Here is a 26,608-nt window from a genome sequence, read left to right on the forward strand (position 1 = left end):
CCCATTTTCGATCAGCGTATCCTGGTTTAATTTTCGGTGCTCGGATTTATTTAAATGTGAACGTCATTATACCAAGTCCCTCGTATGCAAAAAATGTGATTTTTCTCTCGTCATTCAACAGTTAAAGTCACAAAGAATTCCTGAGGTAAGTATTAAATTAATATTAATACTTACCTCTAGAAGAGAACTATTGTACATATCAATGTCATCCAATATTTGAAAGTCTTGTTTAGAACACTGCGTGTAATTTGTCCACGTTGTATTAGTACTTTCATTTAGCCACCAGGTGCCAGCACTTGTACATCGTCTAGACGCAAAAGCTGTGAGAAATTAAATACCTCAATAATTAAGTAATAATTTTATCATTAAAAATAAAGGAATACCTTTATTATTTAATTTGTTATATATATATATATATATATATATATATATATATATATATATATATAAAACAAAGCTTTATATATATATAAAGAATTATAAGATGACTTACCTTTGGTATTAAAGCCATGAATGTATGTTGGACATGGTACTTGAAGCACAGACCCACTGGGAGCATAAGGCCAACAATAAGCCCCATCCCACACAATTGGACAATAAAGGCCTAAGATAAAAATCAATAAACAAACAAACATTAAAATGTATATTCAATATATATATATATATATATATATATATATATATATGCGTCTTCGCCAGCTGTTTCTATTAGATTGCGTTATACTATATGTTCAGACCTGTGGTGTCCGCGACGATGGGACAGGTGGTCCGCAGGTAGACTTAAATTAAGTAAATAAGTATATATTTTTTTAATTATCCAAACAAATCAAAATTGAATAAGTACGTAAAATTATTGAAGTCAAATGGAGACTTAAAAAACAAAAACAAATAGCGTCAGAATGTTCAAAGGCGGAAGCAATAAAACCATGTTGTTGTTCACTTCACCCCTCTTTTATTATTCGTCATTCTGCCACTAAATTTGTAGATGCAGAATGACGAATAATAAGAGGGGTGAAGTGAACAACAATATACTTTTATTGCTTCCACCTTCCCTTGCTGTTTTGTCAGATTTGAAGTGAACGTGTTATCACGTGATCACATTTCGACCAATTGCTTGTTGTTTATTGATTTTTATTGTTGAAGGTTTTCCTCCTTCAACCAAGGCTCAGTATACCTTCAGAAGTGCTAAATGACACTTGGACGAAGTGTGTTGTGAGTTAACCCCAGTATTTATATATTTTTAGGAAACGTTTTTTTAATAATGGAAAACTTAGAACTAGGACTTTGAAAAGAAGAGCAAATGAAACAGGTGATGCTAACCCTTAGTAAATCTGATACTATTAAAATAGAAGAAACAAGCAGTTCAAAGAAAAAATACAGTAGGAAATATAAGTTCATATTTGGAATTCGGGTTTACTTGGTGTGGAGATGAAAGTGAACAGAAACCTCAATGCGTTTTGTGTTATGAAGTGTTGTCGAACGAGTGCATGAAACCTGCGAAACTCCGACGACATTTAGAAACTAAACATAGTGATGTGAAAAATAAAAAAATTGGGAGAAAATAAAAGCCAATTTCAGCGACGATTAGAGACATTAAATCATGGGAAAGATTTAGTTTCGGCCATGGGTTCGATGAATAGCAAGGCACTGGAAGCATCTATCTCTTAAATTTGCGCATAGTTAAAATAGAGAAACCTCATTCTATCGGGGGAAAATTTATTACTTCCAGCTATAAAAGATGTGGTAAAAACTATGTTTGGCAACAAGTTACTAAAAGATGTTGATTTGACTCCTCTTTCAATGATAATGTAGGTCACAGGTGACGTAGAATCCGAGTTAATCGAAAGAGTTAAGAAGAGCCCTTATTATGCGTTACAAATAGACGAGACTACTGATGTTACAAACGATGCGCAGTTAATATGCTACGTAAGATATCGCATGATAGCAATATTCATGATGATATTCTGTTTCGTAGAACTTTGTCATCCTGAACAACTGGAGAAGAAATATTTTACACTCTCAATAATTACACAAAACAAGTGTCAATTTTCCTCTGGGTCGTTTTCCTGCCAGATTGGCAGGAAAACGATCCAGAGGAAGACTAAGATATAGGTGGATTGATACGGTACAATGTGCCTTAGCCCATAGAAATATAAGATCTGATAATGTTGGAGTCTTGACAAGTAACAGACTGATTTGGAGGAAAATTGTAGATAGGAAGTTAGTAAAGATGTAAATTTTTCATGTAGTACTAACATATCCTGTACGCCCCTTGAGAGTACATGTCAGGAATTTGATGATGATGATAATTACACAATACATAAAGGGATCCAGTGGGAAAAATGCATGGGCTTCTGTTCAGATGGAGCTCGCGCCCTTACAGGCAGGCATAGTTGGGGATTGTATATATATGGTCAAGAAGGAAGTGGCTGTAAAGCTAGATGATTTTATTAAGGCTCGACCGCTAAATAACAGCTTATTTTCAGTATTCTGTGATGAAATGGTCAGTGAATATATACAACTTTTGCTTCATTCTGAAATTCGCTGGATTTCCAGGGGCAAAGTACTAACAAGCTCATTTCAATTAAGGCACGAAGTTTTTTGTTTGTAAATGAACGTAATTCTAATTTTGCATCATTCCTTGGTGACGAAGCATGGTTATCAACACTATCCTATCTTTCAGACATTTTTTCGAAATTAAATGAACTAAATATCTCCCTTCAGGGAAATTCTTTAACTGTTCTTGATGTCCACGACAAAATAAAGGCATTCAAAGAAAAAACAAACAAACTTGTGTTATGAATTAGTTATGTAAAAGACAGATAATTTGCATATTTACCGACATTAGAATCCTTTTTAATGGAAAATGATCTTTTTTGTTGATTCTGAGTTTCTGGAAAGGATTTGTGACCATCTCAAAATTCTGAAACATTTTCCGAATAACTTTTATAAGAAATTTCTGTGAGTTCGAGATCTATTTCAGGCTTATAGTCACAAGAACGACCTTTCGTTATCGAAAAAAGAACAGTTAATTGAGCTTTCAAGTGACAGTTGGCTTAATATACAATTCTGTGATCTTGGTTTGGCTTGATTCTGGATCTCGCCTTCAGTGAGAAGTGAATTTCCCGAATTATCTGAAGAAGCACTGAAAATCGTCCTGCAGTTTTCTACAACCTATCTTTGTGAGAAAGGATTTTCATCCCTCCTTCAAATAAAAAAAAAAAAAATACAGAAATTGTCTTAGTGTGTGTGCCGACTTCGACTGAATTTGACCGATATCCAGCAACACTGCAAAGACCGAGAAGATGAACCATGTGATTAAAAGTAAGTAGTAACATAATTATATCATATTATTTATTTGGACTACAGTTTCCGATTATTCCCGTTGCTAGTTTTGGAATTAATCCATTTCCAAAATCGGGGATGAAACGACAGTTATGCAAAGTGACGTCACGGTGAGGCTCAACTCTGCTGGCACACCGAATTCGTCGCATGTAGACAACAACATCCATACAGAAACACACATCACAACGTAACGAATACAAGCACCACACAGGACGGATATAAATAAATCCACCACACGATTAATGAATCTGCCAGATTTACGATGACCACTGTTGTACCTCTCGATAAAACAGGACGGATATAATTAAAACCACCATCACAACAAGATTAGTACAAGTCACATGAGTACGGTATATACGGCGTACGGTCGCTGGAGGGAAAATGCACCCGATCACGCGAATGGCACTTTGCGACTGACATTGTGGGTTGGACTGTTTATAGATATCGGGAAGGACCTCACATAAGAGGATGTCTTAAATTTTTTTTTTGCTGGTTATGGAAAACTCCTCAGGGAAATAAGGCGATTCGTATCGGCCGGTTGTGTGTGTGTGTGGATGGGCAACGTACTTAAAGAGTGGAACAGTTTACACGTCGCAGGTCGAATCAGAGAGTGCGTGAAGATAAAAGTTGTTGCGAGGCTAGCTTCATGAGTATGGGCAGATGAATGGGGATGACATATAAATATAAAAGTTGAGTGGGAAGATGAATGGAGATTAAAGATAAACGTCGTTGTGGGCAGATGAATGATATCAGCTGGACGGCACTTACATTCCCCCATTCATTTGCCCATGGTACCAACGTGCTAAAAATGTTGTTGTGGGGTGAGCTTAATGAGTGTGTGAAGATGAATGGGGATACATAGAAAATATAAAAGTTGCTGTGGACAGATGACTGGGAGAGTGTCAGCGGGACGACGCTGACACCCTCCCAGTCCATTCATTTGTCCACAGCAAATCGGAAACTGATACCTTTATTTGTTTATATTCCCCCAAATGATTTTCTTGACATGTGCAGTAGCGGTTGATGTATTCCAGTCATTGCCCAACAGACGGTTTCTATATACATAAGACTTCGGTAACTGATTTCTGATACCATGTATTATACAACTCTGATATTCATTTAAATTCAGAGGAAGGAAAAGGATTCTTCTCTTACGCATTTCACTTGAATTTTTATTACCTTATTTATTCAAAAGACGAGATGGAAAGCAGTTATTTTGTTTTCATCTTTTTACTTATCTGCCAGCTGTCGTTTTTTCGTTTCAATAATAAATACAAAACTCGATGTCACTTTACACTCCTACAGATGTCGCTACTAACCAATTTTGATGTTCACCTTGACAACCACCGTCGAACATTTATTCAGTTGGTCTTCGTTTCGGAGAAGGATTTGTATTCAGTTCTTTTTAAATTGATATATTACTTATATGATGATGATATTATATGATATTACTTATATGACTAGAAGAACATTTTCTAAGCCTTTCTTCGACTGGTTCCCGAGTTAGTCGATCTCTGGCACGGGCAGACAGTTTTTTTTTTTCTCCTGTAAACGCAAGGAAAAATCGACCGTAGAACCTACACTATCTCAGACAAATATATAGTGATTAGGGTTCACGAGATGTCGGCACTTGTCAGCTGCCTCTCTTCACCGGATGCACGTAAGTGATAATCGCTGTTTCATTAACGTGGGAAGGTTAAGGAGACAAAATCAATCCCTTAATGTATTTCTTTACGAACTACATACGTTGCGAGTAATATTGAGAAGGTGTTTAAGGTGTGCTGAATTTTTTTTTCTTCGACTGCTTTATCATATTTTTGAAGAACAAGAGGTTGAATACGAGTTGAGGATTTTGAGTGGAGTGAAGAAATGAAGGCCTTCATTCCAGCAAGGATTATTTTAATAATTTTGTCAGATCGTGTTTCGGTCAATGAAATGAAAAAAGTAATCATTAAAGTCATTCCAAATGGCACTGTTGTAGAGCCATAGAATAAAAAGTTGCTATTGGCTGGGAGAAGGGTCGATTTATAGAAATCATTCTTTCTCTCAGAACATGGGTTATGTTCCGAGTTTTCTAGAGGAGCGAACTATAATGTGTTTGGAAGGAGGACTCATTAAAAGGTCTAAGATGTTGGTAGAATGTAGATTATCTGATAATATCCGCTGAACACGAATCTTAAAACTGTGTTGTAGGGCTTCCTAGAGCATATAGACATTTGTAACACATATTAGATGCAGTTTTTGCAAAAAAAAAAAAAAAAGCAGTTTAATTAAACTTCAATTAAACAGTCAAAATACAATCTGGTGAAGCTATGCATGTGTGTGTGTGTAGGGACGGTCTGTCGATTCTGCGAGACGTAATTCATCAGACGTTAGAACAAAGCAAAATTATCAAAGGAAACCCTTGAGGGCTTCTCAGTTGTAGCCATGTTGCATATAAAAAGAGAGAAGGAAATAAAGCAACCATGATTTAAAAAAAAAAAAAGCTATTAGTTCCAAGTGACAGTTCTAAAAAATTGAGGTTCACTGCCTGCGAATTCATTGCTATTCGGTGATTGCACAACCAGTAAATTCACAGTCACGTGAACACGTAATACAGTGCACTCAGTTCACGGATTGTCTTATCATCTTCTACGAGTGACTGCGAAAACTGATTAGGAAACTTTTCCCATTTCTAAAAGGCCTCTCATCTGTTCTTCCTTTCCAATTTTACTTTGTTTGAGAACGGCTTAGAAAGAGCGACAGAGAGAATCGAGTTGAATTCATCTGATTAAATATTCTTTTAACTTCTTAATGGCTTTTTCTTGTAGCCAATCTTCTCAGTTGGGAATAGCATCTATAAACACACGGATGAATTAAAAAAAAAGTTTTATAGTAAAGTTTTAGAGTGGGATTATTTGCAGAACTACACACACACACACCATTCACAACAGAGTGGTACTTGTGTGGCGGAAAAGTAAACTGCATCCGCAAGAAACTAAAGCCAGGGCGGTCCTAACAGAGAAAAAAGTGAGTCCTTTGTATGCACAAAAACTAAATAGCAATCACAAAATAATAATAATGTATGAAAGAAGCAATCATTATTGTTTTAATTCTAAGAAAAAAAATTTTTCAAAATTCTGGGAATAGCTAACCATTAAATAACGTACATCAAATTCCCCATTTACACGGTAGATTGATTCCAGCAAAAACCGTGTAAATGAAAACCGTGTAAAAAGAGTACAGTGCATATGACAAAATAGAAGAATAGTTCCAGATGTGAAAACTCGATACGAACAATAAGTTACTTTCAAACAAAATATATGAAAATCATTGAATAAAACTATTTATTTTTAATGTGAAGTTTTTTTTAAATACATATTTAAAGTATATACATATGTATTTTTCTTAAAGAAAACAGTGTCACTAATAAAAACACAATTCGAAAAGACCCAAATACACCGCGCATGTGGTTATTAGTTAAATTTTATTCTCCATCTCTTTCTGACAGTAGCTGCATTCTTTTGTGCGAGACTGAAATTAAAACACTTTGACTGTGCTCTTCATATTGCAATGGCGAAACATTTTCTTCAGTAAAAGGAACTAAGTTAGCACTAATATCCAATAATTCTGAAGGTTGAATTTTTTTTTTTTTTTTTTTTTTTTTTTTACCACGAACTCTGTAATTAATCGCTGAGATCCTGTTTTGAGTAGATCTTTGTATAATTCTTCATATCGCACGATGCATGACTTCAATTCACGTTTAAATTGTTCATCTCGTTTAGTATTTGGATCATGTGTAAGAAAATAACTTTGCAATTTATTAGTCATTTGAAGCCCTTCTTTAATTAATCCTGAAGTGAGTGGAATCTTTTCATCATCATCATCATCACTTTTTTCTTTTTCATCGAGATTCTCAAGGACAGCTTCGATTATTTCGTCATCACTAACACCCTGTCAACCATCAATTCTTCAATATCTGCAGACGAAAAATCATCAAATCCTTCTCCATTAACTGCATGTGCAAATCTGATGATATTGGGATATTCGATTGTATGTAAAAGGTACGGGGGGGTTTCCTTTTTCACGCATTCAGGCCAAGTAGCTTTCAAGCATGCATTTAAAGTTGATGGTTTCAATTCCGATAACACCAACTTAGCAAGTTTGATGCAATCCAAAATAGAAAATTTCGTTCACACATCAATAACTGTCAGTAAATTATCCTCATCTAATTTATCCAAAATGTATTGGAATGTTCTTCTAATGTAGTAAGTTTGGAAAGTAGCGATCGCACACCCTGGTCCAGTGGTTGTGTTAAGGATGTTGTATGAGGTGGCAGAAAACAACATTCCACATTTGGGTGTTCTAAAACAGGAGATGGGCAGGCGTATTGTCTATAATCAATAAAACTTTAAAGTCCAGATTTTTTTTCCCCATCAAATAGTGTTCAACTTTTGGCAATGATGGAACCATTCATTAAAACATTTCTTTTGTAACCCAACCTTTTTTGTTTTTCTTGAATCATGTAAAATCAAAATATGCCATGTAAAAATAGAATTGCTTCTGTTTTCTAAACCGTGTTATTTCGAAATCGTGTAAAAAGAGAATTCAGCTGTATTTACATAAATGGCAATACAGTTACAACTTACCATCGTTAGGTGGCACTGCTGACGATATTTTTTCACTGCATTTCTTCTCTTCTCTTTTAATGGTTTCTAGTTGTTCCATGAATTTACTGTTTAAGGGAGAACGGCTCGTGTCCGACTAAGAAAGAGATATTTTAATAACTGTACATGCAGCATCGATAAATCACATGAATGTATTTGAAATATATTCGGGAAACCTTAGGAATTTATGTTTAAATGATGTATGTTGTGAAACAACTGCGTTCTGCAAGTCACGGCTTTTAAAAATGCATTTTTGCAATGTTTTTATTTTATATTGTTGATATACATCCATTTGTGTGTATTTATATTCTGATTTTTTTCCGGTTTTAAATAACAAATACAAACTGTAGTGTAAGATCATTGTTACTAATCAACACGCTCCAATTGGTGAAATGAGATACGAGCGTTGCCATAGCAATCTCGTGTCCACTCATCAAATGAAACTCTTAATAGCAACCTAGCCATTATTGCATAAAATAAAAACGGAGATATTAATAGAGGATTTTTTTTTCTTTAGTTGAGAGACGTCTCAATAAACTATCCGACATGAATCGTGCAGTAAAAATGGCATTTTGAATCCATTTGGAACAAAAATTTGTAGGATCATTTTTATGAAGTCCCTAAACGGACTAAAATGAGTTCCTTTCGACTAATCTACTTCGCTCAAATTCGGACTGCGAAGCTTTCTTTGGTGGCAAATCAAATTTATTCTTCAAGCTTTTCCTATCTTCGGCAAAAAGTGATTTGCGCAGAAAATCAATTTTGCCTTTTTCTAAAAATTCCACCGAGTGTGTGAGGCCATTTACAGGCAACAGATCTGCTACTATTTTCTAACTAAGTGAATTATCTGTAACAGAAAGAGCAGGAACTGATAAAGCCAGCTACAATAAAGTCCTTTCAGAAATAACAATCTAGTAGAATCTGCAATAAACCTGCTACCCGCTTGCTCTATTTCATTCTTTTCAAAATATTACCTTCGTTCTTCTTGCAAAAGGAATTTTATGCCCTAGGTTAGCGTGTGATCCATTTAATGGCCAGCGAGATATCTCGGTACACTATGAACGTATCTTAACGTAATAGCATTTGTTTTTCGTTCAATAAAAATGGGGAATAATAAGTAGCGATTAGATAATGCATACAATTATATTACAGCCTTCGAAAGAGATAATAAATAGAAAATGTCTGCAGCCATTCAACTATTAAATAAAAAAAAATCATTTCTTTGGTTGTCCTTGAATGTCAGTGTGTAACGAGACAGTTCATAAATTTAGATTTCCTTTATGCGATGGAGTTTATTTATAGCAGTCATTTAACCAACCTCTCTTCCATAAAGTCTCCTTTATCTTTTTCTTGACTTCATAGACCCATAAGATCCAAGACAAATGTCTACAAAAGTGATGTTCAACATGAGTCCCCATGGTATTCTTTGCATTAAAAAACAATATACTGTAAAACAGTGGATTTTTTATAACCTTTTCTTCGAGGGGTTTCCGACAGTAAAAATTCACACTTTTTTTAGGCAATAGCATAGCGTAGTAGGAACCACGAGATGGCGGCACTCGTCAGTCGTCTCCTCATTGGATGCTATATTGGATCAGCTATCTCTGATTGGCTACCTCTGGAGATTGAACTGTCCACTGAGTTCTTCAAAAGTTAGGGCTAAAACAGTTGCCTGTGGAGAATGAAAATTGTTAATGGATTTTATAAACCTTCAAAAGCGCTAAAAGAACATTTCTGAAAACTTTGTGTATTTCAACTACACAGTTAGCTTTGCCTACATATTTATTATCGAACAAGTGAGTAGTTATATATTCGATTCAGTTTAATCTGATTTTCTCAAAACCAAAGGATTATATTACTGGTATAAGATTAAGTTCTTTAAAAAGACACCGGAATCAATTATGAACTTAAGAGAGGAAAGAAGAAAAGAACCTGGGCTAACGTGGTGATACTTCTATCCAAATAAATTTACATACGTTCGTTTTTAATTGACGTCAGTATGCAGATAAAAACTCAAATAGTATTAAGAGATGAAGATAAATATTCAATTAGAGGATAAACAATTAGCGAGTGTTAATTAATATTTAGAACATCCGAAAGGAGTAGGAAAACTCTCAAAATTCTTTAAAACAGTACTTTGATTCCCCCCCCCCCCCCCTCGCTGCATTATAGCTTTGACACAGTGGAGGGGGAATGAAGGCCCTCATTCCAGTGAGGCTTATTTCGGTTATTAGTTCGGTGCAGGTGTCTGGATCGGAAGAATGAAAGCAATCTGATCATGAAAAAGGGTCATAAAAATCCCGGAGGTTAATTTATTATTTATTAAAATATCATAATAGCAAAACTTATGCTTTGCAAATCCAGTTGTTATCATTCTACTTATCACCGGTTTAGTTTTCCCCAAAGTCAATGCACTATTGGCGATACCAATGACCGTCTATCAATAAAGCAGATGTTATGATTGCAGTAATTGCACATTTGAAAAAAAACGCATGCCCAGGCACTTACTGAAGTCGGGTCTTGTAATCCCTAATTTATTGTTATTATCTCAGGTTTAATTACAAACACCAGCATAAGGGTGTGTCGTATTTTGGACTTCTAGAATGTCCACAGGATATTATACCCACATGATTATGAATTATTTTAGTCAGAAATAGTCTATCATAGTCCATTATTATACATTTCCTATATAATTTAAGAGATAATAACTGACGCTAACTCAAGTTAAAGTCGGATTTTTTTTTAAACACACTTTTTAACCAACTAAACGCATTTTCTTTTTTCTTCGAGAATAACTTGATTCTAATTCTTGAAAAATTCTTTATGAACATAGTTATTTTTTATTATACAGAAATTACAACTAACGAATAATGCTTTGCGGTAGGTCAAAGGTTAAAGTAGGAAAACGATGAAATTTAATTTATTCTTCTGAAAAGAAATCCTGATAAATTGCAAACACTGATGTTCATAGAAACCTCATCACGTGACATAGTTTTTAGTAGTTAAATGGTCATTTTCATTGGTTTATCATTAGATATTTTTGTATTGCATCATCTACCATTCTCATGGGTTTCTGTATAATGCAATAGTTGCTACTATTGCGTCAGAATATTTTATGCTATAAATAGAGCAAGAGCTAGTTTTCGCATTTTCGTGCTGAGATCGCTATGCTAGTTACGTGCAGTTAACGCCTAGCAAAAAACGTGTGAAATAAACCCCCTGATCAGTGGAAAACATTAATTTTTTTTTTTCTGATGAGAAAAAGCTTAAAGTACAGGACGCCGACGAGCAGACAGACAGTTCGAAGACGATCATGGAAAAAATTCGACCCTGACTATCTGGTGTCAACAGTCAAATTCTCAGCCAATCAGATAATCTGGGGCTGCATGTCGCATCATGGTTGGTCGCTTGCGTTTCACAACAGGTTCAGTAAATGCACAAAATTTTAGAAGTAGAATTACTGCCCACTATCAAAGACCACTTTACTGAGGGTGATTCTGCTCCTTTTCATAGGGCAAAAATGTGTAAGTAATGCTATTATAACCCTAGATTGTACCAAACGAAATGAGTGTAATACTTAAAAAGCTTTGGTTTTTGGTGCAGGTTAATAAGTGGCTCAATGAACACTCGATTCAGCGAATACCGTCGCCAGGAAACAGCCCAGATCTCAAATCCTGTGAGAATTTGTGGTACCAAATGCAGACGGCAATAGACAAGAAGCCAAAAACATTTCAGAAGCTCCAAGAAGCCATTATAAGCGTATGGAACCAAGAACTGACAGTAGCATCCATCAGGAAACTGATTTTGTCAATGCCCGCCGATCATGGGCGTCCGCAGAGGGTGGAAAACGGGGAAGTCCCCCGCCCCGGGATCTATTTGTGAAAAAAAAAAATAATAAAATAATTTATTGATGTAATTATTAGTCTCCAAGCTTCCCCCTGGAAAATTTTCTGCGGACGCCTATGCCAAGCTGTAATAAAGGCAAGAGGAAGACCCACGGAATACTAAACAACTAAAAAGTTAATTTTTAGCGCTGAATGTTAGTAAAAGTGTGTAGTTGAAGTAAAATTTAATACCGGTATTTGTTTCTCCAGTGAAAATATCACTGTCCACTCCATTTTGAAATATTTGCAAATTTGTTGTCATTTCCTAATTATGACACACCTTGTACTAAAAAGAGCCAAATGTCTATCAGAAATAAAAACCTTATATTACCTTCATTGTTTGTGACAATTTTAAATCACGTATGCTTTGAATTATGGCCATGATATTCAAAGTGCTTGGTTTTTTTTGCATGCACTAGAGGTCTTACTTTGTTCGTGTTTCATATAGTGAATATTAAAATCTTTGCAATACAGGACACTCGAGAGCTGAACGTTCTTATGCGAAAACTAAACATACAGCCAATAATCGGAAATCCCTATGCAGATATATGTAAACGTCACTTACGCAGCTTATATGCAAAATACCTCCCCCCCCCTCGCTCCACGGAAGAACAGAGATTTGTAGGTCGGATATACATGGTTCGCTTATCGTAGTGGAGAAATTTGTTAAGGTATAAAGCTACTCTCCAAATGGCCAACAGCGCAGTGAAACAGTCCAAACTGCTTCAGGACATTTTGGTTCCGCTAGTTATGGTTAAAACAGACTTAACACTTTCTGCTAACAATTGTTGATTGAACGTACGCAATGCAGAGGAATCTCTGAGCATGTTGTAACAATGCAAACGGGCTATACAGATACTTTATATGAAATAAAGTCTATTATGTCGTTTTATTACTTTAATTCGAACGCCTTTTATTGCCAAAGGGAGAAAGAGTAGTTATCAGTATGTAGCCGATCTCCTGATAGTGAGCTCAAACTATCAATGAATCATAGTTTCCAAGGGAGATTACAGCATACAACTTTCGCTACCTCGCGGCACTAAACGTAACAGGCACTTATTTTCTGAAAGAGCATAAGTTCAAGGTTCCATTTTCTTGAAGGACGAAAAAACTACCAAGACAAGAGTATCCAGCAGTAAAAATACCGATATATATATACCTATCACTAGTCCTTATCCTTATATAAGGACTGGCTTAAAGGGGCGAAGCAAGATTGCTTTCATCTTCCCCGGTATCTGTAGTGGACAGTGTAGGGATAAGGTGTTATTGAGCTATTAAAGCTCTGAACATGGCAGGAGGGTAACAGCAATAACCGAGCCTCAGTTAGAACTTCATTTGCTACAGCATTCTCATCCATTACCCTCCAAGAGTATTGGATTAAATGAATCAATCCAATACTCTTTCAAAGAACTGATTTTATATTTCTTTTCTATAGTTAAATCTGAATGGTGGCTTTAGTGATATCAACCAAAAAAGTTACATAATAAATTTTATTTAGAAAAAAATTTTTTTAACTATTATTTAATTTAACATACAACTTTATTTTATTTTTTAATTAACGTATTATTTTAAAAATATTTTCACACTACGTATAATAGTCACTAAAATTCCATAATTGCGAATACCGTATATATATATATATATATATATATATATATATATTTGAGTTACACTTCATAAATTCTTCATTTTTTTTTTTTATCTTTTAAAAATGATTTTATTTACGAAGGATGGTGCATTTTCTTAGTTTTTCGTTTGAAAATTTTTAAATGAAAATATTTTAATTTAAGAAAACAAAAGGTGGTACATCTTGCTATTCCTTCACTTGTACTCTAAATGTGTTGGTTATTTAATGCAAAAATATGAAAAACTCAACAGAGAATGGAAACTAATACAACACCGTCGAAATGGATTTGCGTGATCACAAATGATTGTGAAAGACAATAAGGAGGATTCATATTTATATATAAATATTCATGATCGGAGTTTTCCCCAAACTGAGCAAAGTTATTTCTATTTATTTTATTCTTTATTGCTTCGAAAATAATAGCTCCCAACTCCTGGACAATTAAAGTGAGGGGAACAAGTTTAATTGATTCTTCTAGTTTGAATATACTGATTATGATAATTAGGACATACTAAATTCACTCATGACACTGAAGATATAATTTCCTTACTGTTTGAGTGAGTACTAACAAAGTTATTATCCAAATGACCAATAGCAAGAGAGTGAATTATCCAAACTGCTTCAGGCCATTTTAGTTCAGCTAATTTTGTCTGAAAACAGAGTTAGCAACTACTGACAACAGTTGGGCAAAATTTACCCAGGTAACCCTATTTATTTATTTAGATCTTTAAACTTGTAGGGTGTATATGAAAAGCATGCTATTACTAAATAATGATCTTTCTACAAAAGCAGATTTTTCCAATTTCTAAATTCTTTTAAGTATTTATTCGAATTTTTTAAAAATTTCTCTCTTTTTCTATGTCTTTGTACCTCTTGATTGTTGAAGTGCTCATTTTTTGACAATAGAATGAAGTAAAGATATTATTGGAATTCTACGTCTATTCTAGGTATAATGAGATTTGTTGGCGATCAATAGAAACCTTATCAAATTTTATTGTAGAATCCAATCCATTTTTTTTTTCAATGAGTTAACTAATATTGTATTATGCAAAATAAATTCCGGCCAATATATTCCTTCTCTGTACTTAGTCGTAATGGTCGAAATGACAATGTATGTTGTCATTTCTTCTTCTTTGCTTCAATCACACAACGGCAGGGGCACTTTGTCTCTAGCCATGCGCAAAATTAAAAAAAAAAAAAAAGCATAGCTTTAGAGAAGTGTAGTACACAGAAGTCTTACATTCCTCTGTTAATATTTAGCACGTCGCAGGGGGAAAAAAAAAGCGAACACTACTAAAAAAAATAAATACTGAAAAATGTGCACTGTGATCGTACACGGGAATAGAACGCATTGGATTTTTTTTTTTTTTTTTTTTTTTTTTTTTTTTTAAGCATCTGCAAGAGTTAACCCTCATTTTGATAACCTACATTTAACAGGTAAGAGTAAGCACGTTACTTCGTCGACTGTAAATATTCGGAACTTTACTTACACTAACCTAAATCTTTAGTGCGAGCAGACAGTCATAGAAAAAATGTTCAACTGTTTCTATAAGCCACATACTCGGCAAGTCGGTGTGTGTCTACTTTCCTTGCCTTAACCCATTCTCCACAATGAATCCTGTCTAGATGGATAGATTGATGAATCCTGGACCCGGATTCTGACTAAATTAGTAAAGAAAAGGGTTTACGTTAGCGCCTGGTGATGATGATGGTCAAAAATAAGCCAATATCTGTCTCTTTGTTTGGTAGCAATGATACTGAGGCTTTTATGTAATTTGTTTGATTAAATGTGTGTGTTTCCTGGTAGTAGTCGGGAATAATTTCTGCTCTGCGCACGCTAAGCAACGAACGCCTACTATACAACATGAAATCAGGAATGAATGAGTTGTTAACAGTCCTTACAAGGACTGGCTTAAAGAGGCGACGCAAAAATGCTTTTCATATTCCCCGTTGTCTGTAGAGGACAGTGTAAGGATAAGGTGTTATTGAGCTATTAAAGCTCTGATCATGGCAGGAGGGTAAGAGCAATAGCCGAGCCTCAGTTAAAACTTCATTGGCTACAGCATTGCCATCCATTACCCTTCAAGGGTATTGGATTGAATGAATCAATCGCCGCATTTCATTTCACGATCGATTAATTCATCCAAACTGATTTTTAGTTGTTAACAGAATTGCAGCATACAAAATATTAGATATTTATAAAAATTACTAATAGGTGGAGGAAGTTTATGAATAATTTCTTTCAAGATATACAGTCAAATCATTCTAAAAAACATTTATCCTCTTAAGTTTTCATTTTACTTTGTATTTATTTTTATAAGATTATGCATATTTAAGAAATCTTACTATATTTAAATATATTCAATGCTAGTTTCTACGTGGAAAAAAATTACATATTTTTATAATAGGTATATTTTAAAATGAGACCTGTTATTAACAATAGCACCATTAGAGAGGGTCTATGATCGTTTTCTATTATATATAAAATCTGATATATTTTATATAATCTCACCATCATCGTATAAGCTAGCTTTTACGGTAAATCAGTGCTGCCTGGCAGGGTGGAATGGCGCGGTTTTTTTTTTTTTTTTTTTTTTTGATTGGAGTGTGTATGAAAGTATGTGCTCACCAGATGACACGAGCGATTTAGCAAGAAAATCAATACATAAAAGTAGAATATCACGAAAGGGACCGGTTTCCGTGAATGCCAAACGAAGGAAGTTTCTGATGTCTGCCAGTCATGCGGAAAACAGTAGCTTGCTCTTATAAAGGGATGTCTTCCCCCCCCCCCACCCTCCCCGTCAACATTAAGATGATTTCCTCATTTCCTTTGGTCTTAAACTCTTTCTTATCTTAATCTCTTTTTTGGACCGTTCGGTAATAAAAAAAAAATCACCATCTGATGACACACCGTCATTCTTTTGTATATACCTTCCGTAAATCATCCCGGTTGAGTTTGTCCTTGTTCTCTCATGTGCAACCTCGTGTTCCGACAACCCTCGTCAAGGTACCGATGATAGCCGTATTGCAGAAACACAAGTGGGGATGCAGTGTGATTTTATCTATTCCAGTTATACGACAATGTCACCTTTCTCCGTCAGTGCACTGTGCTCTTGATTAATTTACGGCAACTTTCAGCGATGTTAAAGATTTACAAAGAGCGTAATAAATAGGAATTAGAAGGCTTTTTACAAAATTACAATCTGATTACGGTGTCATTATAAGAATGTTTAAGTCTTCCAGATGCTACGAATTAGTGGGAAGTATCGCCTTGTATTTCGATTATTCTTCTGCCTGTACTGAAAGCATTCAGTAGAGACAGAAGCTGTTTCACATATTTATTAGTGAAACACAAAATTACAAATATAATCTAACAGTAAATAGATTTCTCAAGTTTATGAGAATCAAATAACTATACGCTGATAACGTTATGTAGCTTAGTTCTCTTTATAACATACCAAGTCTTTTTTTGTATGTTAATTAGTATACTCGATTCTTTTAATGTGGGCTACAGAATAAAGATCACTTACCTAAGTTATTTTAAGTAGAACTGCCATTTCTTGTGTCGAAAATTTCAAAATTACTGTTCAGTACTCACACACAGCGAAAAGGAGTAAGGGGGTGAGAACCACTATATTAGAAAACTTAAGGAAGCAAAATATTCTGCTAACCTGCTTAAGTAAAAACAACTAGTTTATTTTAATATTAATCTAATTATCATCGAATATCTTAAAACTCAGATTTGATGTTTTAAATATCCCCGAATTCCCTCTTGGATATTTAAAAGATATCGTTAGCGATCAGCGGAAGGATGGGCTCACGCATAGCTCTGAGTAGGGTTGTCGACCGAGACGTAGGTTATCAGCTGTTGAAAATGTGGAACACCAATAGGGCATTGGGGTCGAGAGTGTTTTTTTCTTTCTGTTGGTGATAAATCAGCTGTTTGTTTAGTTTGCCAGAAGGCATGTGTTGTAATACTGTCTGTAACAAGGTGGGTGTGAATGATTTTTGAGGTCTTTCGACACGCGGGGAAGCTGTCTAGAAGTAGGGGGGGGGACTGTTCGCAAGTGATCTATATAGTAAAAATTATAAATTCAGTAATACCATTCCGATGTCGAATGAAATAGTTCTTGCTGTGTGCGATAGAGAAAGATAATTTTATACTTTATTTGATTTTTTATTTTTTTATCAAATATAATATTTCGATTTTGTGTTATGATTATTATTTTAAAAGCTTACACTAGCAAACGAGGTTATGTAGTGTTTTGTCGCACAAAACAATACATAACCTCGCAAAAAAATTTATCAACACAAACTGAATTATTCGGTGATTTTATATAAAAAAAGAAACACTGCTTTTGTCTTAAGATGTCAGAGGATGGGAATCGCGTGTACGCGTAGTTTATTTCTATTAAATCTCGAGCACGTAAATTCTTTTATTATATCGTTATATGGGTACACTTACCATGAGGTATGGGCAACAGATGCATTAAATAAATAAACTGAGATTTAAAAAGAAAACGTGTAATGTACCAGTGTTGTTATTTGGTTGTCAGTCCGGTATTTATATAAACACGTGTTGCGACAAATGTCCTACATGGTTTTTGAGGAGATTGTCGCGTGACACCTGATGGAATAAGTCACTGTCAGATGGTTGATTCAATTTGACAAATGATATAGGAAGTGGTGGCACACATTTTTAACTTGAGCTAGCTTATCTATAACTTTGGAAGATGACGCTGCAAAGGTTGGGAATAAATAAATATTTATACAATTATCTAATAGGTTTGGCGATTCTTTTGACAATTTTGCTAGACAGAATCATCTTTAGTTTCGGAAATTACATCCACAGATGAAAGAAATAATATCAACTAACAAATTTTTATATGTGTTTATTAATAACTTCCGTATTTATGGTTTTAGTATACTAAACGTATTTATAGTAGACTCTCTTAGTACATAACCAATTATATAGAACAACACAACAACAATCCACTCATGGCGCATGTGCACAAGATATCCCAAGAATGAACATTTTTCTCCACTAACGCTTATAATTTATAACTAGAAATAGCCAGGGAAAAAAAAAAAAAGAAAGAAATCTCAAGGTGATCGTGTTCTACTAACTGTTAGCAACCCAGTTTAATTTTTATGAAGTTATTCTTTATTATTATACTCATGAAAACAATATCAATCCCGAGAGAAATTTTAAATTAAAATTTTATTACAAATACACTCTCATAGTTGTATGTCATACGGTGACAAGTATCGGACTTTAAACAATAAAACAATGAATAATAAAAATTACACAGAACAGAAAAGACTATAAAGATTTTAACAATACACATTTAAATAGTTCTTAGATTATAAGTGTGTTGGTAATAAATGACAATTTTCTATTGTCAGTTTTGGAAGACGATGATACTAGGATAAGCAGTTGTTTCTAGAACATAAAGAGTGCTAATTCATATTCCCAAGCTTCACTCCAATGCACGTAAATATGAATGATTAGAATAATAATGAAATTAGAAAAATATTAACTGATACAATTGCAGAGCAAAAATCGTTTTTTAATTATTTAAATCTTAAATTAAATATATTATTGAATATCCTTAATAATATAATAATCAGCTAAATAATCAAAATAAACAAAATATTCTGAAAAATTCCAGAGATTAATTAAAATATCGGCATACACTATTTTGTTTATTATTAAAATATCTATTTAGAAGTGACTTACAAAGCAATGAGAAAGAACCAATTAATTGAGAATCAGATTGAGATTACCCTCCGATTCTCAATCAGAGGGTAACGGGCAATGCTGTAGCCAATGAAGTTTTTACTGAGGTCGGCTATTGCCGTTACCCCACCATGACCAGAGCTTATAGCACTATAACATCCTATCCACACATTTTCTTCTACAGATAAAGGGGAATATGAAAAGAATTCTTGCTTCACCCATCTAGCCAAAAAAAAAAAAAAAAGCAATGAATTAAAAATAAAAAATTACTGACCCATTCTGCTCATGAATAATTTTTATTCAAAATTTTGCACCGATAATCACAAATAACTCTGCAAGCTGATAATAGAAATAAGTTATAACAAGAGAATTAGAAATTTGCCTCGCAAAAGGAAAATTAGCAGAAGATAAATTCAGAATGATATAAATATGCAGGAAAAGATTTAGAGACATTTTGGAATAATTTAACCAAACGAATGGGAAAAAAAAGTAATTCCCATTTTTAACATTGAAATTTATAATTCTGATTCCAATAATAATGATTCTTCACCAACGCAGAGCTCATAACTGCCTCTTGCTATCCATTCTCCAAGCAAAAATTCTAGTTCTCACCTCCTTGCTGAATAAATTTTCTTAATTTACAAGGATAACCCCCCCCCCCCAGCAGTTCTTCCACATGTACATAAAACTCATCTGTATCAATCCTATAACTTTTAAAGAATTCAGTCGATATTATTTCCTTCCCCCCCATTCCTCCTATCAGGCAATTTCTATAACTCACAAATCTTCAAGCTATCCTCATAAGGTGCATTCCATAGACCTGCCACCATCTTGATCATTCGCTTCTGGATCTTTTCCACCTCTACATCGCTAAAGGGACTCAGGCGACCAAATTTCTGCATAGTAGTCCAGACAGGCTCTGATAAAGTGATATAACCTCCTTGTCTCTGGCTTGTGTGTTCTTCAATAACCATAATCCTAGGAGATATTTTAGTCACTTTTGCAATATGGCCCCTGAAATTTAACCTAGAGTCCACTGGCATCCCCAAATCCCTAGCCTCCATCAGTGTAGTGCTACAGAATTCCATCAGTGTAGTGCATAGCTGGTAATTACTTTCATTCCAAAATGCATCACCTTACACTTTGTCACATTAAACTAATAGCCATTTTTCTTTGCCCATACTGTTAGGCTATATCGTTTGCAAAAGTTTCACATCACTCTTATCAAGTATTGAACTACCCAGTTTTAGATCGTCAGCAGGGGAGAATGCTGGTCTTGAAATTCACGCTTGCTCTTGTTATCATTCAGGGAGTGATAACAAGAGCAAGCGTGAGAGGTGTGATTGAAGTCTGATTAGCGGAATAATGAATTACTGACCATTTAAAACTATATATTTAGAAATTTATGTACATTTAATCATACAAATACAACAATTATTTTACAAATGATATTCTATCTTTTTCAATTTAGCTACTTGAATACAAATTCTACCCTACGGTTCTTCTTTATGAACTGGTCAATAACATCATCATAAAAAGTTGGTTCTAACTTAATTTTCCCAAGCAACACGCACACTTGTAAAGGCTGGCTGAAGCTCTCTACTTTGACTGCGTATGGTCTTGTGTTTAAGATGACGTGTAGGGAGTGGAAATGGCTATGCGCGCATGAAACCACAGTGCTACTGCAAGGACCTGAAAGCTTCTACAACCGAGCAAGCCAAGGTAGCTTTGACTAGACGAGCAAGCATCCTTCAATACACAATGCAAAGCTCAATTATTGCCGCGCAAGCTTAAGACGTCTTCTGTCTACAAAAATAAAAGCCTAAATGGAATGCTTATAAACGCATGCATTTATTAACAAATAAATGTTACTTCTTTCTCAATTAATGAGCTTGCGCAGCAAGCATGGAAAATTCGCCCCTGATCGCCAGCATTTAAGTGAATTCCCCTCAGATCATTTCCTATATCATTAATGTATAAGTTAAACAGCAGTGGTCCGAGTACAAAACCTTGCAGCACGCGCGCGCGCACACACACACACACACACACACACCTCCTGAATTCATTTCCTCCATAAACCTACTGTCTGGACTGTATCTATTAGCCACCATTTTATCCACCTCACTAGCTTCCTATCCAAATCTCTCACTTTCCTATTCTTTTACCAGCCACATACTGACAGAACGCTTTCGGACTGTGTTTGACTAGCTGAGTTAATTTTCTTTTTTTCTTTCTTTCTTTTTTTTTTTTAGCAGCTCCTGTTTAATGATATTACTCATCCATTTAATTCTTATTTTATTTATCCCCATGACTGCTGTTCCTTCTTTCAAACACCTCTTGACCATTTCTCATGTACTACTAGCATCCTTCCCTTGGTTTGTCATTCCATGGCACCTTTCCAAGCAATCTCCTGAGTTTGTCATAATTATTATCTTTGGAATTCAACACGTAACCTTTCTTTAGCAAAAAAAAAAAATAAATAAATAAAATAAATAACAATTCAAACTATACGATCGCTCTTCACCAATTGGCGGCAATAGAGCCACCTTCTTTATAAACAAATCCTCGAATTCAATCACAAGATCCAGAACTCTTAATTCATTAATACATTCTATCATATTCTGCCTTAATTATTACTTAATAGCCGCATATAGTACATTATCCTTTCACTCATGTGACCTTTCCTTCTTCCAATCTATTTTCCCATCGTTGAAGTCCGACGCGTACCATTCTCATCATCCCTCGCCTACAGCAGCAACCAACTATATATTTTGTCCTGTGAGCATCTATCTCACACCAGATGAACTCAACTGTACTGCTCGCCACTTCACTAATCCCATATTAAACTTTTCTTTTTGACTGCATTTCATTTGCTATCATCAGCCATACCCTTTACCTCATGTTGCTTGCTCCATCCCCTAAAAATACTACAATCATCACATTCTATACAAATAATTATATCATGCTCTGTTAGTCTCGTTACCCTCTCTAATAGCTCTAGTTTCACTATCTTTGCATTCCCCATCTCACACGAGTCAGTAAATTTACAACCTATGCGGCATCAAAATCCACGATTCGCAACCTGCTAAAGTAATCATTAAATACGTCTATATCTAAATCGAATATTAATTCACTTTGGGAACTCTTATATAATTTATATAAGATTTATATAAATATTTATATAAATTTATTTTGAATATATATTTTTATTTATAATAAATAATATATTAATAATACATAAATTTTAAATATATTTATTTATTTATTTATATATTTTTTTTCAGTTTAATCAGGTTTTAAAAATAATTCAATCGAAAACTAAAAAGCTTGCACCGATCAAAAACATGGCGATATTCATAGCCAGTCGCTTGCAAACAGAATACGTTTCCCGCTAATTTACTTCCAATCAAAAAGTTTCTAAATGTCGCCACCTTGTGTTCAACATTCGCAATACAACAAACGTTATTTACGTGTAGCGCTCACTGAGTCGTTCGGTTGTTATGCACATCAAACAAAGGATTTTGTTGTCACCATTCGTGAACGTTCCTAAATAAAAAAGGAAAGGCGTTTCGGTCTGTAATTAATGACATCATTTCATGTTTAAGCCTAATGAGTATCCCAGATAAGACGGTCCTTTTAACCGACATATCGCGCACTTTCTCTTATTTCCTTATCATGTGGCCCAAATTACAAGCTTTCAGATGATGTATTGCTTGCAAAACAAGACAGTTTTCTCAATATGTACAATAACCGGAAAATAGAAAAGAAAGTTTTCGCTGTTGAATTTAGTCGCATAATATGCATATCTAGGGGTTAAAAAAAAGAACTCATTTTTCTCGGTTAACTGCAGTATCGTTAATTATTTCAAGTAATTCCGTGAAGTACAAAGAAAATTAAAACAATTCTGAAAATGATCGTAGAAAATTTAAACAAAAGAATTTTGTACCAAAGTATACTGCCGAAAAGCTGTAATTTGAAATAAGGAAAAGGTTACAATAGAGGATATTATAGATCCATCCATATTTTATAGCCAAATATAAAAAAAACTTTAAAGTTCGAAATTTACCAGAGAACTTATGAGAATGTGAGTGTTCAATTAGTGTAAACCAATGCAACTTCGAACAAAAGGTTATATTTTCAAAAAATCTCTAGAAAATTTTTTTAAATTTAGATTTTTAATATTTAGCTATGAAATATAGATGTATCAATAATATTCTATATTATAGTTCCTTTCAGAATTATTATACTTTAATACTATTAAAATAACATGGTATCTTTAACAACTATTAAATTAAATTAATTTAATACTATACAGGAATGATAATTCTGTATATTTTTATCATTTATAATTTTCCTAAGTGTATATGAATTATAGACTGGATTGGTTGAGTGACGATTGACTGATTAAGTGGTTTGGCCGAAAGTAATTTTGTTTTTTCTCCCCTCATGACACTGTGGTGTAGTCCGCTTCTGTGAGAAACACTATGCATCGCCTACCAGAATCCGCTCGCTTCGTGGCAGCCAACTCAATCCCCATGACACTTTCCCCCTTTTGGCTAATCATTTTCCCGTCCATCGTTGCTCTGATCAGTAGAGGTGGTGGTGCCATAGCAGTCCTACACATGTTGGAGGAAGCAGGCTCGACACGGGATCCAACCCGTGGAAGCCTGCAGCTTCTTTCGTTGCTTTGATCTGTAAAGGTGGTGGTGCAATAGCAGTCCTACACATGTTGGAGGAAGCGGGATCGACACGGGACCCAACGCATGGAAGCCTGCGGCTTCTTTCGTTGCTCTGATCTGTAGAGGGGTTGTTGGATTCTGATTATGTAGAGATTAGAGTAATTATTATTTGCTTCAGAATCCAACATGATCTTCCATCACAAAGGCTAGACTTGTAAATATTATTTAATGTAAACAACTTATTTTACAATTTAATATTCATATAACTACCTTTAACTTTATTTAATATTTAATTATTTAATCAAGATATATGTATTAATAATGAAGACTGTGTTAAATATTATTAAGCTATTTTATTTATTACTATGTTAATATTATAAGAATTTGTATTTGATAAATTAACTGCGTATTATTTGAAATGTAAATATTCCTTATTTATTCCTGTTTGTAAAGTTTAACGTTATGTAATAGCTCAATTTTATTATATTTTGTTTTGTTGTCATGGAAACGTAAGTGAGCGAGCACGTTTTGGAACATCACGTGAGGTTTATTGAAAAGAGTTTTAGAAAGAAATGACGTGAGCAATTTAGGGGAAAAAACAGATATATAAGCGACGAACGCTGGAATGATTAATTAATTAGGAGATTAGAGATTTATTAGAGAGAGAAGGATTGGCATTAGGTTGGAATCGGGCATTCGGCAATCACAGTGCGATAATAGCGAGTCGGCAAGTCACTCAAGCAACTAAATAAAGTCTATAAGTTGAGAAGCAGTTAGCTAATAAGTTTCTGAATAACAAATAAAGCAACGGAAGATAGCTGAGTGACTACTGAATGACTAGCGATATTTTAGTTGAGATTTATTTTCAGGGCCGACCTTTCAAGGACACACTGAAACGTGAAGCATAGTAAGAAGTAACTAGAGAATAAATAGAGGCAACAGGGTTGTGTTTAATGATAGCGGTGTTTAGAATTATAGTGCCTAAAGAATTATTTGAATGCCGGAGGAAAGAACAACTGTACATATAAAACCCCAAGTTAAAGAATTATTGTGTATTGCTTTAATTCAAGAGTAATCAGTAGTGCTTCATACAAGAACATCTGACTATATGTATTGTGCCCGTAAATTAATTCAGTTAATGCTAGAAGATTTATTTTAATGAGTGCTGTTTATTGTTAAAAGTGTTTACAGTTATAAAAAGTGTTTGTGTGTATGTTGATGAAGGAAGAAGATTAACGGTAAGATTATTCCAACTTTAATATTTCTGTTCAGAGAAGTCTGTGAGTTTCATCTTAGAATTCCCTGATGCTAACAGTAACTATCGCGGAGAATTAAAAGAAGCGTAAAATTAAAAGTGTCTGTTTATGAAGAGGTATCACTGCAATTTTTATTGTATTTGGAACTTAAGGAACTATGAAAAGACTGTGATATAGAGATAACAGATTTATCTTAACAGAGTTTGATTGTACTTATCGGAGAAGCTGAAGTGATTGTGATATCTTAATTACTGATTTGAAGTTAAGTGTATAATTTGTGATTTTAAAATTAAATGTTTGTTTTTGTTGATCAAAAGATGTATTTTGCCTGAATCTCTTTTACTACACCATTCATAAAAAATTCGAACCAAAGCGGGTAAATTAAGTAAGTCAAATATACTCGGCCAGTATATATAACTAATTCAGATCCAACAGGGTGGTGCAATAGCAGCCCTACACATGTTGGCGGAAGCGGACTCGACACGGGACCCAACGCGTGGAAGCCTGCGGCTTCTTTCGTTGCTCTGATCTGTAGAGGGGATGGTGCAATTGCAGCACTTCTTATTAGAAGGCCGGCATCTAGAAGCCCTTCGTTGATGAACAGCTACAATATCTCTATATAGCAAAACACGTTTTCCCGTCCATCGTCGACAAGGCATGTGGTAGCTGTTCTCTCGTTGCTCACATCCGTAGAGGAAGCGGGCTCCTCCTGGGACCTAAAGTTCCTCCCCCGCGTGGAAGCCTGCGGCTTCTTTCGTTGCTCTGATCTGTAGAGGGGGTTGTGCAATAGCAGCCCTACACATGTTGGAGAAAGCTGGCTCGACACGGGATCCAACGCGTGGAAGCCTGCGACTTTTTTCGTTGCTCTGATCTGTAGAGGGGGTGGTGCAATAGCAGCCCTACACATGTTGGAGAAAGCTGGCTCGACACGGGATCCAACGCGTGGAAGCCTGCGACTTTTTTCGTTGCTCTGATATGTAGAGGGGGTGGTGCAATAGCAGCCCTACACATGTTGGAGGAAGCGGGCTCGACACGGGACCCAACGCATGGAAGCCTGCGGCTTCTTTCGTTGCTCTGATCTGTAGAGGGGGGTGGTGCAATAGCAGCCCTACACATGTTGGATGAAGCTGGCTCGACACGGGATCCAATGCGTGGAAGCCTGCGATTTCTTTCGTTCCTCTGATCTGTAGAGGGGTGGTGCAATAGCAGCCCTCCACATGTTGGAGTAAGCTGGCTCGACACGGGATCCAATGCGTGGAAGCTTGCGATTTCTTTCGTTGCTCTGATCTGTAGTGGTTGTGGTGCAGTAGCAGCCCTACACATGTTGGAGGAAGCGGGATCGACACGGGACCCAACGCGTGGAAGTTTGCAGCTTCTTTCGTTGGTCTGATCTGTAGAGGTGGTGGTGCAATAGCAGCCCTTCTTATTAGA

General features: G+C 35.0%; 1 protein-coding gene across 3 annotated transcripts in view; it reads right to left on the reverse strand.

Annotated features, from left to right (window-relative positions):
• Nucleotides 1–26,608, reverse strand: part of LOC150100411 (secretin receptor-like) — an 85,250-nt gene that overhangs the window by 22,423 nt on the left and 36,219 nt on the right. For 2 of the 3 annotated variants that reach the window (XM_090402795.1, XM_090402796.1), the window contains 3 exons: nt 7,974–8,088; nt 494–604; nt 175–320 (listed from right to left, as the gene is read on the reverse strand). In XM_090402795.1, the coding sequence (XP_090258921.1) occupies nt 175–320; nt 494–604; nt 7,974–8,088 (372 nt within the window). Of the gene's footprint in view, nt 1–174; nt 321–493; nt 605–7,973; nt 8,089–17,032; nt 17,094–26,608 lie in introns of those variants that run through there. The other variant, XM_090402797.1, reaches the window with a different exon arrangement.

This window comes from Typopeltis vanoorti, chromosome 13 (genome assembly GCF_054136105.1).
Source record: "Typopeltis vanoorti isolate ZY-2024b chromosome 13, IOZ_Tvanoo_1.0, whole genome shotgun sequence".
Lineage (NCBI taxonomy): Eukaryota > Metazoa > Arthropoda > Arachnida > Uropygi > Thelyphonidae > Typopeltis > Typopeltis vanoorti.